This window comes from Cololabis saira, chromosome 16 (genome assembly GCF_033807715.1).
Source record: "Cololabis saira isolate AMF1-May2022 chromosome 16, fColSai1.1, whole genome shotgun sequence".
In the NCBI taxonomy this organism is placed as follows: Eukaryota; Metazoa; Chordata; class Actinopteri; order Beloniformes; family Belonidae; genus Cololabis; species Cololabis saira.
This window is the reverse complement of record NC_084602.1, coordinates 30,422,433-30,438,919: the sequence shown is the minus strand read 5'-3', so window position 1 is coordinate 30,438,919 and position 16,487 is coordinate 30,422,433. Positions and strand designations below refer to the sequence as shown.

Sequence of the window (16,487 nt, the reverse complement as noted above, 5' to 3'; positions counted from 1 at the left end):
ACCTGGTGTCGAGGGGCTTTGTTCCGGTCACGTTGAATATTTAAGTCAACTTTCAGCAAGGCTGCGGCCCGATCACAGTATTTTTTATTTCACACTGTGGAGCTGCCCCACATTAGAGGTCTGGACCAGGGGTCTGGACCAGAGGTCTGGACCAGGGGTCTGGATCAGAGGTCTGGACCAGGGGTCTGGACCAGGGGTCTGGATCAGAGGTTCTGTATCAGGGGTCTGGACCAGGGGTCTGGACCAGAGGTCTGGACCAGGGGTCTGGACCAGAGGTCTGGACCAGGGGTCTGGATCAGAGGTCTGGACCAGGGGTCTGGACCAGGGGTCTGGATCAGAGGTTCTGTATCAGGGGTCTGGACCAGGGGTCTGGATCAGAGGTTCTGTATCAGGGGTCTGGATCAGGGGTCTGGATCAGAGGTTCTGTATCAGGGGTCTGGACCAGGGGTCTGGACCAGGGGTCTGGATCAGAGGTTCTGTATCAGGGGTCTGGACCAGGGGTCTGGACCAGGGGTCTGGATCAGAGGTTCTGTATCAGGGGTCTGGATCAGGGGTCTGGATCAGAGGTTCTGTATCAGGGGTCTGGATCAGGGGTCTGGATCAGAGGTTCTGTATCAGAGGTCTGGACCAGGGGTCTGGATCAGTGGTCTGGACCAGAGGTCTGGACCAGGGGTCTGGATCAGTGGTCTGGACCAGGGGTCTGGATCAGAGGTTCTGTATCAGGGGTCTGGATCAGGGGTCTGGATCAGAGGTTCTGTATCAGGGGTCTGGACCAGGGGTCTGGACCAGGGGTCTGGATCAGAGGTTCTGTATCAGGGGTCTGGACCAGTGGTCTGGACCAGAGGTCTGGACCAGGGGTCTGGACCAGGGGTCTGGATCAGTGGTCTGGACCAGAGGTCTGGACCAGGGGTCTGGACCAGGGGTCTGGACCAGGGGTCTGGACCAGAGGTCTGGACCAGGGGTCTGGATCAGAGGTTCTGTATCAGAGGTCTGGACCAGGGGTCTGGACCAGGGGTCTGGATCAGAGGTTCTGTATCAGGGGTCTGGATCAGGGGTCTGGATCAGAGGTTCTGTATCAGGGGTCTGGATCAGGGGTCTGGATCAGGGGTCTGGATCAGGGGTTCTGGATCAGAGGTCTGGATCAGGGGTCTGGATCAGGGGTCTGGATCAGGGGTCTGGATCAGGGGTTCTGGACCACAGGTCTGGATCAGGGGTTCTGGACCACAGGTCTGGATCAGGGGTCTGGATCAGAGGTTCTGTATCAGAGGTCTGGATCAGGGGTCTGGATCAGAGGTTCTGTATCAGAGGTCTGGATCAGGGGTCTGGACCAGGTTCTTTAGCTCCGATCCTTGAGGTCGGCTGTCCCGCATGTTTTCATGGTGATTCAAATGAATGGATCACTATCAACTATCAGTGGGATCTGCGGCACCGCAGTAATGACCCATTCGTTTGAAGGAGGTGTGTTGGAGCAGGGAAGCATCTAAAGCCCTGGGGGGCTGCAATTAAATACCCCTGATCTATACAAACACCTCATTGCTCTGTTTTTTTTTTGCCACCAACAGTTATTTGTACTGTGTCTGGGATGCAGAAGATGTTAGCAAGTCCAGTATTTGTCAGTCAGTGCACAGTTTTGCACACTGAGGAAATGGGCCTTGGATGGAAGGAGGATATTCATTAGGAACGGTAATCATATCGGCCCAAAATACGTCTACTGCACTAATGTGCCGATATCCCGGGATTGCTGGCCTGGAGGACGTGCCCCCAGTTATTCCATCCATAATGGGCCGTTCCTCTGTTGATGCTGAGAGCCAGCACTGCCACGGGGGAGAGAGGGGAGGGCTGGTCCCCCATCTGCTGGCTTTCTCTCCATCGCCTTTAAAATGAAGGCTGCTGAAAGAGGCAATGAATGATCCATTATCTGATAGAAACCAGGCTAAACTGCATATAGGTATATGATTGTAAGGAAATTCTTACCAGTTTGAATTATATTTTTTTGATTTCATTTTCACTTGTTGCTGGGACCTTTTAGAGGCCTTTGGATTTCAGCTACGAGAGCCACTAAAAACACACCGTAAAACTAAATTCCAAAGTCGACGAATAATCATTTAATGAAATAAAGAATAATTATGCATTAGGTAATCCTTTTTTAAGTCAAACTTCAGTCCTTGGTAGATGTAAAAGTATTGTTATCAATATAATTATTGTTGTCATACTCAGTACTCGAGTTGTAAAAAAAAATCAGGGGGGATGGTGGACTTTATCATATGGGGAAAGATAATTTGTGCTGATTACAAATAATATTATATATTATAAATAATAGCACTGACCAAAACACCTGCAGCAATACTGCAGGAATGACATAGCAGCAGTTAAATGCAGCCTTCTGTAAGCTTTAAATAACTGGGCTTACATCAAGAACATCAAAACACGAACATAAAAAACAGTTTTCTGAACTTATCAATATGCCTCTGTCCTTCACAGGATAAGTAAAATGGATCACTGCAAAAACTAAAAATCTTAACAAGAATATTTGTCTTATTTCTAGTTAAAATGTCTCATTTTAGTAAAAAAAAACTCATTACACTTAAAACAAGAGTCATCACTGGAAAAAACAACAATTTTCACCTGTTTCAAGTAGATTTTAACTTAAAATAAGTAGAAAAATCTGCCAGTGGAACAAGATTTTTTTGCTTGTAATGAGAAGATAAATCTTGTCCCACTGGCAGATTTTCCTACGTATTTCAAGTGAAAATGTACTTGAAACAGGTGAAAATTGTCAAATAAGTTATTTTTCTGGTGATGACTCTAAATGTTGAAATAACAGTAAAATCACATTCATTGATGAAATGACATAAGGGATGGAAAGGGGGGGTGGCGGTTTTACAGGGGGGATGATTTGGACCTTTTTTAGGTCAGGGGGGGATGCCATCCCCCCTCAACTCGAGTACTGGTTATACTTTCTCACCTTAGTAAGGCTCTAGTAGGATTTTTTGGTCTAATTCTGAAATGTATGTTGCATTTTTTCTATCACTGAATTGTCCTGTGGACACTCCATGGGTGATATCTCTAGACATTTGCCATGAACACACACACACACACATACACGCATACACACATCATCTCAAGGGAGCTCCTGGTAAAATAGAGGTTGAATAAATAAATGTGAGGAGACACGCCTAGCTTCTGACGGGCTTGTGACGGGCGTTAGCCACTGCTTCCTCCAGCCTCAGCAGTCGGCCGAGTGGCCAGCGGATCAGGGACTGAGCTGGTGCCCATTACTGGCAGCTCTCCTCAGGGAACCTGGTACAGGCTAAGATATGGTTTAGTGTCTTGGATAACAGGATACATGGATCTGTTGATTTCCTTTGGCTAAAGCGAAATATTAGAACTTGTACTTCCTACGATAACATTGACCACCAAACCTTTTGAGAAGAACTGGAAAAATCCAATGGCCATACCTTTAGACTTGAATTGCAGGTTTATAATGTGATTGCAGATTTATGCAGGGCAAAGCACACAACTCCATAAAAGTGAATCATAATCACATTTCCAAATTCATCTTGTAATTGGCTCCATGTTGAGTGTTGTCCAGGTCAAGCTGCGAGGCAGAGAGAAGGCCCGTTTGGCCAACAAGAGCTTTCTTTTCCAGCCAGACTGAAACTTCTTTTCACTTGAAGAAAGTGTTGTGTTTTTTTTTTACATGAATCACCCTGAAAGCTCTGCAGTTTCTTCTCTCAGTCCCTTAGCAGCTGTCTGGTAGAAAAGGGGAACTTCTGTGATCCTCTGAGCATCAACGGAGTCAAGCTCTGTTTTTAGGCAGGATACATCTGTCGCTGCCCGGTCGCAGAAAACAGCCTCCCTGTTATTCCCCTAAAGTTCCCTATTATCCCTTCCACAACTCCAATCACTTTGAGTTCAGGCCGGGGGTCTCCAACGCTGGTCCTGGGCGCCACTGTCCTGCATGTTTTCGATGTTTCCCTGCGACAGTGCGTCCTGAGAGACAGATGTAAGACGGTCGACTGTCAGTGTTGCATTAACTTTGAAATCACTTTCTCTGAAAAGTTCTGCCTCACTCTCCTTTGTTAAACCAATAATGAGTATTTTCATTTCTTTGCCTTATTTAGAAAACACTTTAACTCTACCATAACAATGATGCCGTCTGCTGCTTCCGTATGTGTGCTTTTCCTTCCCACTCAGAAAAGTGACTTTCTAACTTCTCAGTTTTTGTGCTTTTGACAGTAAAAGATTTGATCTTTTATTCACTTCAAAAATGATTCTCAGTCACCTTGTAACTTTCTTCACATCATTTCTCCATCAATAGGAGTGTAGACTCAATAGAAGAAGTCGTTTATGTACTTCAGTACGGTGTGTTTCAGTTTTACAAGAGCAAATGGGATTTAAAGATGAGGAGGAGATGGATGCTTTGGCAAATCTCTGCAGCGCATAAAGCTGAGCTTTTCAGCGGGAAGCGCCCGGACGAGCCGCTGGTACGCAGAACGAGGCGGATCCAAGTAGGACGAAGCCTCCATTTAAAGCTCATGGAAGCTGACAGCATTAATGTGTGCCGCTGAGTAACGAGCAAGATATACGGTTAGGAATAAATATGCCGGCCTCATGCTCTTGGCTTGTTTTCATACATTACTCCGCAAACTCAACAGCATCAATAATTCGGCGAGCCTGAATTTGGTGGCCATTCACATGTGTGCTGTTAACATACCTGTGGCCCCCAGCTGCTGCCACCGTAACGGGAAAAACCAAATATTTAATTCATGCGTTTGACTCGGCAGGCGCTGCTTGGAAACCGGAGCAGAGCTTATGCCGGGCTCCGAGGGACGCTTCACCCATCAACCAGGGAATGCATTAACTCCACGTTTATAAGTCCCTATTACCTTCACTATTCTAGACTTTGGAAGTGTATCCCACTCTTCTTGACAAAGAAAAAAAAGTTCCTCCAAACAGCGAGGGGGGTCTCATGTGTACGGCTATTTTTACGTCATTCCGGGGGGGTTGATGGGATTGAGATCCGGACTCTGACTTGGCCATTCCAACACATTGATTTTCCTTTTTCTAAGCCATGTCTTGACTCTGGGTCACTGTTGTGTTGGAATGTGAAACTTTTCTTCATTTTCAGCTGTTATCTCTGAAAGCAGCGTGCACGTCAGAAAATAGCTGCTGATAAACTATTCCTAGAAAGAGACTTTAGGGTTGTAAATTTATATTTTGCTTTCATAACTGTATGTTACTGTAAGTACAAGTGCAGCAATGCCTGATCCTGTCTGCGGTGGTTATTGATTGATCCCTGTTCCATTTTCATTCATCATTTTCTAGGTTAATTGGAAGTCAGTGCAGTAAAATGAACATTAGAATGTCATCTATATGCCTCCCGGAGATGAGAAGTTAGGATCTTTATTGGAAGCCACAGATTCAAATAATTGAATCAAGAAACTGAAATGTGTTCAGTAGTGAGGACTTTCTTCTGATGCATGAGTGATATCTGAGTGGTTCCTGTCATGTGAACTGCGCTACATGAAGGAGGCTTCATAAGCAGAACAGGCGCCTCAACCGGACTCAGCTGGACCGCCACTTCTCTCCCAAAGTAGGATCACAGCTTTCTTTATAAGCTCACTTTTTAAGGTTTTTGGCAGAATATTCATTGAAAACTTCCCAACTTGGATAATATTGTAGTAAGGGCGGTCTGGAATCACCTGACATCCGGAGGTCTGGCCCCTCGAGTGTCTTCACAAATCCTCGGCGCTGGTCTTGTCACCACATTGCTTCATGGAAGAATGGATTGACATTTTGGGGCTCATAATTATTACGTGCACTTCTGTGAAACCAGACTGTCATACACGGTTAGCCCGGCAGCCGATAGAGCAGGTGTCGCTAATAGCTTGCTTGTACCAATTTACCATTTATAAACACAATCGTAGCTAAGTGTGCTTTTAATAATAATAATGATAATAATTTTTCCTTTAGTAATCCCACAGTGGGGAAATTCTTCCTCTGCATTTAACCCATCTCTAGTCAAACTAGGAGCAGAAGGCTGCCGTTTTTGTAAAGTGCCCGGGTTAAGGGCCCTGCTCAGTGGCCCAAAGTGGTTGACCTCAGTTGCAATCCAGGGGCTTGAACCTGGATCCTCCAGACCCCAGCCCTTCTCTGTAACAAGTAGGCTACCACTCCCCCAAAGAAGGCATTTAATGTACATTTATGTGCTCAAATGAGGATTTCAGGTAGAATTGCTTGTGTGGTGGTAGCTGGCTGTCTGCTGTGTTAACTTAGTCACTTAAAGGTTGTCTTTAGCCACATTTGAAGGGGAAGTGATGAGGACGTGCAAGAAGGTGTCATACTTAAGGTTATGCCTGAAGAGAGGATGCTGACTTGAACCTTTAACAACACATCATTAACTGGACTCTTTCAGCACATTAGGTACAGGGTCATTATTACATGTCATGCTTCTGTTCTTCCTTCTTGCCTTGCAGTATATTCCAGTTGTAAAAGCGGCTGGGCGCTGCTTCTTCTCTGTTTGACATCTCCGTTACCATGACGAGAGAGCAGGCTCTGTTTAGTCCACAAGTCTGAGCGGATCCGTGACCCGTAGACTTGGCCCAAACATGAATACACTGTCTCAGTTCTGTCTGCAGTACTTCAGTAAAGTTATTGTTCCTGCCCCCGACCATCTGAGTCAGTTGCTTGTTCTGAGTTCACAACACTTACAGATGAATATGATGATGGAAAAAAAGAAAGGAAACTTACTTCCTCTTCCCTCTCTGCTGTGCTTCAGACAAAGAGAGAGGGAGAAAAAGAGACACAGGCTGGTAACCATGGCAACTACAGAACTCCCAGTGACTGACAGAAGCAAAGGACTCTTCCTGCTTCTGTATGGTTGCTTCCCCTCAGGCCCGGTGGATTCTTGCAAATCACATTCTAGGCACTAAGATGTGCCTTCTTCCCCAAAGATGATCCTTTACTGCTCTCATGACATTGTGACGGTTTTCAATAAATACTCTTGATGTGATATCAGTCAGCAGTGTCTCAAACCTACGCAGGTGGTCCGACGCTCGCCCTCGTTGTGACAGGATGATGTGCCAGTTGTCCTTACAGATCGTGTTCCAGATTGATTCAGAACAAATGAGTTTAGTTTGTAGTTTATTCAGCGAGTGACTCAGCTCCACAACAAGTCAAGGCTCCATGGACAGTCCAGAGGCTCCTCGCCGATCTTGGTGTGAAAGCAAAGGCTGTGAAATATGGTGGTGATTTTCTTTTCACACTTTAATGATGCAAATGTGGGGCACCATCCTTTGGGAATCTTCTGAAACTGATGAGGGCTCTTAAATTGCTTGTGATTCTCTGTTCTCTAGCCAATTAGGCCGGCCCCCTGTGGCTCCTGAGGAGCTCTCCGCAGCGTCCGGCCTGGGCTAGCCTTGGAATTCACTGAATGGAGGCATTATATAAACATTGCTGATGTGGGGGAAGTGGGAGGTATAAAACAAAACTGTCTAACTGTCATTTTTTCCTTTTTTTCTTCCCCCTCTCATTTTTATGTCAGGGTTGTGGGGTGAGATGATGGTGAAGCCCAACGAGGCATTGATGGGCTGTTTTAGTGCACAGCAGGCAATCCCGCATGCTGGATGACCTTTAATCTGCAACAAACTAAAATTTAACAGCTGACATTATTTGCTGTTTTTGACACTTATTTTTTCAGTTCATGTTTTGACTTGTACAAGTAAAATCTGCCTGGAGCTGAACGCTGGACTGTAGGAAGTAGGATGCTGTAGCCTCGGCTTCATGACGACTATTCTCATAAGCTGCCCGTGCAAATCGATTTAACCGACTGCAAATAAAAATCTACGAACCCACTGAGGCGATGTGGTTTCGTCTGGACGGGAATTAATTTGTGGCAGTAGGATAATAAGTTCTCCATAATTAGAAGAGTTTTGATGTTGGTATAGCAGTTTTGACGTACTGTAGTGTTCATTTTTGTAGCTAATGTTGATTTTGTTTCATGACAAAAGTTGATATTTATTACCTGATGTAATCTACGATTACACACAAGCTCTTTCGACCACAGCATAAAAGTTCAAGCCCCTCCCCCATCGTGGTAATGACTAAAACACTTTTCATGCTTTATGGTTGAGGTAACCAAAAAAGGTTTTGCTTCAAAAAAAAAAAATGGCTTGGCTAGAGTTTACAAAGATCATTGTTGGAGTTGAATGCAACATTTTATATCGCTATCTGTCTCATTAATGACTGTTATTTTTGTCTGTGTGCAGACAAGGTAAAAAAAAAAAAAAAAAAAAAAAAATGACTGTTATTTTGACACTTTACGTGCAGAGGCTGTCAGGGCTGTTATTCTCAATTCTTCTTGATTCTCCAGCTCCCGGCACAAAGAACTGGCCCACAAGCAGGTTTTAGTAGAACCAATGGTTGTGATGTTACGAACATGTCAAAGAGCCATTTCTGTCACCAATAAACCAATTTCAAGGGAGCGGAGAAGTAAAAATGAACTGGCTGTAGTTCGTTTTCTTTTCTTTATTAGAACCTTTTATATTAACCCATAAATTCGTCACAGCAACGTTTGATGGTGGGTGTTTCTGACCGGCCTTCATTGTACCAATATTGACGGCTGGGCTTTCTGCTAGGTGCACACATAAACTGGATATTTTGACATGGTGCCATGCCTAAATATTATTTTATTGGAACACACCCTCATGTGAATCAATGTTAGCCAGCTCCCAACTCCTTCAGTCGATCCGCTCTGGAGGAGCTGAGGAATTGCTGGCAAATATTTGCAGTAGAATATCCCACTTCACATGTCACTTCGGTGGAAAAATGAGAAAAGACCACTGCAGAATGTGGTCTGCATGCTAGAGGGCTGCATTGGGATTGGGTCCTGCCGGGTCCCGCGAGACCCAAGGCAAATCCCGCGGGAGCGGGCGTTTGAACTCTGCTGCGGGCGGCTAAAAAAAAAACTGCAGGATCGGGATGTAGACTAGCGACAAGATAGAAATCAATGACGTGGAAAATAACCTCAAACAAGGTCTTTACAAAACAAAGACAAAGCAAGGACAGTCAGATATTTGGAGAAACTGCGTTTAGTGTCTGTGGGCGCATTTTGGAAGAGAGACGCACGGGATTGGGACCGCAGTCGGTCAGCAGCATTTTCTCCCTCCACAGCAATGTAATGGTCAAGTAGGGCTGGGCGATTATACGATCTCGATTTGTGATCGCGATCAAATTAAGTTCGATCACGGTGATCAGCTGTGGGTCTACTTTCTCGATCACGTGCAAAACATGCTGCAGCAAAGTGCACGACAACCAATCACAACCCGCTTTCCTGGCACCGCGATGTCTGCATTAATTGATCATGCGCATGACATGCCGCGGCAAGTTGCATGACCATAAACTAAACTAGTCACATCTGCCTCCCCTGCACCTGTGGGAGCAAGCGTGACCAGAGAGAATAAAACTACAAGACAACAACCGCAGGCTAGCGTTAGCTTAGCTTCGAGCCGACCGGGACTCACGGTTTGCGGTTATTTATTTATTTATTTCGCCGGACAACTTCTTCCGAGCGTACAGGAGGAGGGTGTGATGGATTCACAAAATGCCCTTCGTGATGGATGTATTGTGTATTCGAACCGCACTCATTAAAGTTGTGATTCGCTCTGCTTGTACCACAAATTACTCTGATCACCACCGACTTCAGAAACTCCGCGGCCCCGACATGGGTGTGTGCGTGCGTGTGTGTGTGTGTGTGTGTGTGTGTGCGTGCGCTCAGCGGAGTGAATGTGTCGGAACGCGGAGGCAACAAGCAGAGCTCAGCATGATGACGCCGTAGGCTCTGCGTTGGTGTAACGCGGGACCATAAATCAGCCTTAAGTCCCTTTAGGCTAATACTGTGAGAAATAACCTCTCATAATAGCGGTACTACAGTTAATAAATGTAATAAAACTGCCGTTTCTGCTGACTACTGAGTCCCGTAAGTGGCGAGTGAGTTTTAACTCCTTAATTACCAACCAGCGTCAGAGTCACGCACAGTACACAATCTGTGATGTTAGAGAGCCACCTGTTGGTCAATTTAAGCAACAGCATCGCCAGCTGCTTGACAGTGGCTCAACTCATTAGTTTACTGTTTTTGTTGTTAATAATGTCATTGCAATTTTATCTATGCAATTGTGAAAAAAATGGCAAAATAAATGAAAAACTGTGAACAACCGCATTCCGTAGGCTATTCAGTACTCAGTATTCAGCCAAGTCTTTAAATTTTATTCCGCTTCAGTTTCGGCCTCAAATTTTCATTTCGGTGCGTCCCTAGTTTTTTCGGTGGGTACCACTGGTAGCATTCTGGATTCTTGTTAAAATATGCTATTTGCTATATTTGTTAATAAAAAAAAAAAATCTCTGGTTTCTTTCTATTTTATTCCAGAAGGGAGGGGGGATCTTCTGATTTTAAAAAATCGTGATTAAAAATCGAGATCATTCAATATGGGAAAAAAAATCGTGATCACTTTTTTTGCCATATCGCCCAGCCCTATGGTCAAGTGATTCATTTGTTAAATGAATTTGTTTCATTCGTTAACGTTGTTTATTTTATGTTATTTATTAGTGTTATTTGAGCCACTTACAGCCTACTCTCGTTGCTATAACCTCAATCACATAATTGATGTGTGTGCGAAAGGCGAAATAGCTTGTGCGATGGTGACAATGATGGATTTGCATCTAGCTTTCGGTCAGGTGACCTATGAACTGTCAATTATCCATCAAGCTCCACAATGATCATGTTAACATTAAATCAGATTTGTCCAGGACATTTCTCTTGCGGGACGGGAGAAGACACAAAATCAATGCATCTCTATTATTGTGCGGACATGAATTCTCAGAGTTTTGCGGATGCAGGCAGGAGTGTAACACACACATTGCGGGTGCGGGCGGTAATGGTCAGAAAATCAGCGTGAGCAGGATGAAGAAAACAGTCCCGCGCAGGGCTCTACTGCATGCATAAAACTGCTGGCTTGTTAGCTAAGCCTCGTAACAAACCAATATAACTAGCCATTCTGGTCGTCTGACTCAATTTTGGAGCCGACCCCACTGGTCAGATAAGGAACTGCAACTGTCCTTATTTTTTAAATGGGTTCAAGCCTGATGTCAGAATGATGACCTTCACTTCCACCACGATGCAGCGACCCACAAATGTGGGGCTCTGCTGAGCTGAGCCGGTTCTGCGTAGTCTGAAGATTGATTTAGTCAACAATTCAAAAGTTGAACATTTTGGTATATAATAATTTTAAAGGATTGGGATTTTAACGTTGATATTGAATGTTTTGACGTTGACCTCTTTATGAAAAAAAAAAGATTTTACATAAATAATGGCACTGTTAGTAAGACGGCCACTAATGACTATTTTGGTAGTTGATTAAAAACGTATTAACTAGTCAGATGATGCTGGCATGTAGTGGCACCTGTGTATCAGAGCTTACACATGCACCTCACCACTAGCGCACGGATCGTGGAGCATACGTGGCAGAAGACGTCAGATGTAGCCGGTTCTGCTAACCCTTAGAGCCACACGGCTGCTGCAGAGCTGCAAGACATCTGCCCCTTAGCGACACTGCTCGTTTACCTCCACCAATGAGCTACGCTGAAGCGACACTCCCCCGTTGCACCTCCTGTACAGCAATACTATAACAAATGAGCGTTCCTCTGAATGGTAACAGACCTGTTCCTGCATGGCATTAATATCTTTTTATGAGATGCATCAATGCTAAAAATTCCTATTTATGACCTTTGTGACCAAACAGACCCCCCACACACTTGTATTTCACCTGTCCTCTGCTTCTCATACGGTGTAGAGATAGCTTTAGACACACATACAGTTCCTTCCTTCTGTCAGACAGATTTCCTTTAAAAATATATATTTATGTTCATAATTCCCCCAGGAAAATCCTTTCCAATTAGTGAAGTGCGGTTCCTCCTCAACATGTCACAGCAGTTCCATACTGGTGACAGAAGCTAGCATCTGGCCTGCTGCTGTTTTTGTTTATTTTTTTTTATTTGTCTGTCCCCCGTCACAGCTGAATTCTTACGCCGCTAAAGACGGACAGAGGTCGAGGTCTTTGAGGAGAAAAGACTTTCAGTAGAAGGGCTGTACAGTCCCATGCCACAATCCCTGCATGCTGCACTCTATAATTAAAATCACCATGCCCCCGCGATGCGTGGAGGCAGAAAAAAGGGGGTTGAAATACATTGAAAACAGAACACAAGAAGAAATATCAGAATGCACTTCTTGATATTCCAAATGAGTTGGATGACACAATCTCAACATGAAGTCATGAGGCAGGAAAAGCCTTCAGAGACACGACGCCCCGCCCGCGGAGGCTGAGGAGCTTACAAATCAGAGCTTTCAAAAGAGCCGTGAAAAGAAATGACCCATGCTTGTTTGCGGCACAGCTGTAAAATGAAGGTTAAAGATTTATAACTTCTGGAACAGATTCCTTGCGTCATGTATGTTTACAGTGTCACGCAGTAACTCAGGATGCTGTGTGCTGCAACAGGGAAGAAGGAAGATCACCAGACTCGCTTTGGTTGTAAGATATTCAGAGCCCAATGCTGCATGAGAGCAAGGAGGCATGGTGAGAGTGAAACTAGTTTCTTTTTAAAGAAGAATGAATGAATGGAGAAAAAAAAACGTCCAGCTCTTTGTACGCCCTCCACAATACAATGTTGCTTAATGCACATGTGTAACAACACTGGGGGCCGGATGAAAGAGAAGAGAGACGTTACGTGTTTAATGAAGCCCTTTTTGAGCTGCATTGTGATGTGTTGAGACACCGAGGAGCTTGACATCTGTGCTTTCTGAGTAAAGAAAGAAAAAAAGAAAGATACATCACGGATCAGAAACAAGGTTTTAGCAGGATTTGTAGCCACTGCGAGATGCTAGCCAGCAAAGACGAAGCTTAAGGTAGTCAGTCACAATTCTCTCGAGTGCATTCTTCTGCTCTTGGAGTTTTGCTTTTATGTTGGTAATTCAAGTCCGTCAAAGGAACTTTGTCAAGAACTCCAGCCAGCCAGTGGGCCACATGTGATGTAGATGTGATTACCTATTTATGGCATTCGTGTTACTTCACATCGTCCTCTCCGATGTGTTATTTCAGTGGAGAATAATTTCCCTTTCTCTGAGTTTCTTTCATCGTTAGAGCTCCATCCGGTAGGATCCTTATTAGGGTTGTAGATGGAGGGGGTCAGGATGGATGGATGGATGGGTCCCACCTTCATGATTACATCCTGTAATCAGGACCATTCAATACCTTTCAATGGTTGTTTATAATTGTCATTATTCCAGAAATATCTGCTACAGACCTAATTGCAAGGAGATGCAGAAACGCCTGCACTATTTTCAGTTAGGGTTGTCATAACACAAACATTGTAGGCAGCGATTATCTGTCATACATATAAATCTGTATGTATTCATTTTTTTGTGCCACCGTTATAAAGCTTGTGTTATATGATTAAAGCCCAGACTTGAGCGGGCGCCATCCTTCATTCCACCTTATCTCTGCTGCTGCTTTTAGGCACGTTAAACTTGACGCAGTAAAAATCTCCCTCAAAGTGTTGCTAGCACGTATTTTAGTAAGATTAGCCACCGCTGACTCGTCGTGGCAGAATATGACATGACTTGAACATGTTTTTACTCCCTGGTCCTGATGTCACTGACAGTTTGGTTGATCAATAAAGCTGAAAAAAAGAACTTTGAAAACTTTTTTTTTTTTAAGGAATAGAAGCTGTTTACTTTAATAACTAACTAAATGAACTTAAACCGAGTCATTTAACACGATTATTCTGAGAGCAGCTTTAGGATTCAAGAAAATATCGTCAGATATCCGCAGGTTTTTCTGAACACTTTATTAAAATACTGTATTTTCAGTAACAGCCACATTCCCTTCAAGTGTTGACATGAAAGTGAACATGAGCAGGGTTCAAAAACAAATCTCCTTTATTTTGAAGAAGTGCAAATTCATCTCCTGTAAAGGTTGGCTTCAGGCTGCTATTTTTAACTTCCTGCTCTGGTTTTTGTATGTGGCTGCTGTCTTGGAGGCTTATTTAGAGAAACGCTCCACAGTTTTACAGTATCTGCACGGCATGCTGTTGCAAAAATACGTCTGACGAACTGAAAATGGATATCACTTTCTGTCTCTGTCTCCCATCAGTCCAAAAGCTACATGTGCAGCAGCCAAGGGAACGTCATGTGCTTCACCATAGATTTTGGATCGGGCTTCACCTGCTCCGAAGGCTCCTCAAAGGTAAAACAACAACAACAACAGCTCCTGTATACACTCAGCAGCCACTTTACTAGGTGTGCCGGGTTTACCTGATAAAGTGTTTGGTCAGTGTCTCATGCTCTTATTCTCATGTCAAAGTCTTGAGTCACCTGTGTACTAAGTCACTGCAAGAATGTGGCAGAACTTTTTCAAGGTCATAATTGTTATTTCTCTTTAAAATGACAGTTGTTCAAATACTAATGCAAATTAAAATGCCACTTCCTGATCATGCAGGTCTTTTTTGTATTAAAACCATGACGTTTGAACTGTTGTACTCATTAAAACCTCTTTTTCTTTTTTAAATAATGTCTCTCGTACCTCGAAGACTGTCCTGTGGAGATATAAGTTCTCTCAGCTTAAAGGCTCCTCCGACGATGGGAAAACCAGGGTAAAACTTCTTTTCAAGAACTCCGAAAGCAACCAAATCGAAATGAAGGTAAAACTGTCTTTTTTCTTTTTTTTTTCTTTGTCAGAATTAGCGCCATTTCTGGAGGACATGTATTAAGCTGTCGGGGGAAAAAAGAAGAAAATCACAGATAGAAACTTTTATTCAACAGCTGAACATTCATGCATTCCAACTTTGTTGCATCTCTTTTGGCTTTTTGGAAAAATTAAACTTCAGAGTTGAAGAAAAACACTACTCTCCATCAGTTTGAAGACAACTTTTTCCTAGTAATTGACTTTTTAGCTTTGCACTAGCTTTGCTCCATCTATCAAGCTGTCGTACTTGAGGTTGGAATAAAAAGTACAAAGACTAAATTTTTTTGTCATTTTAAATTGTAAACATTCTTGTGATTGACTCATCTTTTGATGTTGGCTTGTGTTTTTCAGGAACTAGAGTTCGCTAATCTGACAGCTGTCCTCCACTGTATACATTCTTTTATTGCTGCCAAAGTGGCCTCCATGGACCCTCTATATATGTGCAGTCAAAGCTTCCCTGGACATTTCATGAACAGTTAAGAAGATACGACCACGCTGAGTGTTCTGGAGAGGGGGACCAAAGGAAGGGAAAAAAAATCACCTGTATTTTATGGACAGAGCCAATTGATATGTATATCTTGTCCTTGTTATTTTTGTATGAGCTACTGAAAAATAAATATTTGTAAAAGACTGTGGATGTCACTATGAGCCAGTGATGGAGGGACGATTTTAGTTACTCTTGGACACAGTCGGAGAAGATATACAGTACAGTTCGTCCATTTCTTTAAAAATGTCTTTGTTCACTTCATTGTTGACGATAAATCCTCCCAAAAAGTAGCACCTGTGATATCAGATGGTCTTTACCATATATTTGAAACAATTACATTAAATATAACAGCTCCCAGTGTGTTTAACGGATAATCAATGGCGGGTTTAGAATCTGCCCGTCTACAGTACATCTGGTGAACACCTGACTCACTAAATGACAAAGGTGAAATGCCGACTTATTGTGTGAAAGAGCCTATGAAAAAGAAAAAAAAACTTTCATTTTCATTCAGTTGAATACTAAAGAAAACACCCCATTCTTTGTCTGATTTTATTTAGTTTTCTCATTTGTGAAGACGATGAAAATAAGAGAAACATTTAATAAGGCTTCAAAAAAGCGCTGAGCTGAGCCGCTGTAGCTCTGATTTAGGCACAACTAAACTGAAACGTAAGACTCCTCTCAAAGGCAGCGTTTGTCTCTGGCTTGGAGTAAACTGTAAGGTGTTTGTAATGCTGTCTCCATATTTTGTAAGTAATAAATTGAAAAAGATTGACTTTTACGTTTCTCTGGCCAGTGAGAACATTTCAGCCTCAGAATACTGTCAGACCAATTTTTATGGATTCTCACTCGAATCCAGTAAATGTCTTTGGTTGCTTTATGTTTCAGTGTCAAATTACATATTTGCTGTATTTTCAATAAATTGCTTACAAAGAACATGTGTTTTTATCACATATATCACTGTTCCCTGTGGTTTATACAGTGTGGATCCTCTATACTGTTCATCTGCTGTCCCTCTCTTAGCGGTGTATTTGCTGCTAAACATAAGTTATACACGGCTTTGATCTGGCCATTTCAAAACATCTATTTTATTCCTCTCTAAACCTTCTTTGGTCAAGCCTTTTTTGCTGCATGACTCACCTTCTCCACTTTTAATTCAGACAGATGTCTTAAAAATTTAAATGATTGTGGTATAATTCAGTAAAGTG

General features: G+C 43.2%; 1 protein-coding gene across 2 annotated transcripts in view; it reads left to right on the top strand.

The window, feature by feature from the left end:
* Window positions 1-16,199, top strand: part of sntg2 (syntrophin, gamma 2) — a 130,770-nt gene extending 114,571 nt beyond the window's left edge. For both annotated transcript variants that reach the window (XM_061743582.1, XM_061743581.1), the window contains 3 exons: window positions 14,205-14,297; window positions 14,641-14,751; window positions 15,147-16,199. In XM_061743582.1, the coding sequence (XP_061599566.1) occupies window positions 14,205-14,297; window positions 14,641-14,751; window positions 15,147-15,275 (333 nt within the window). In that variant the 3' untranslated portion in view covers window positions 15,276-16,199. The remainder of the gene's footprint in view (window positions 1-14,204; window positions 14,298-14,640; window positions 14,752-15,146) is intronic.
* Window positions 16,200-16,487: the final 288 nt, after the last annotated feature.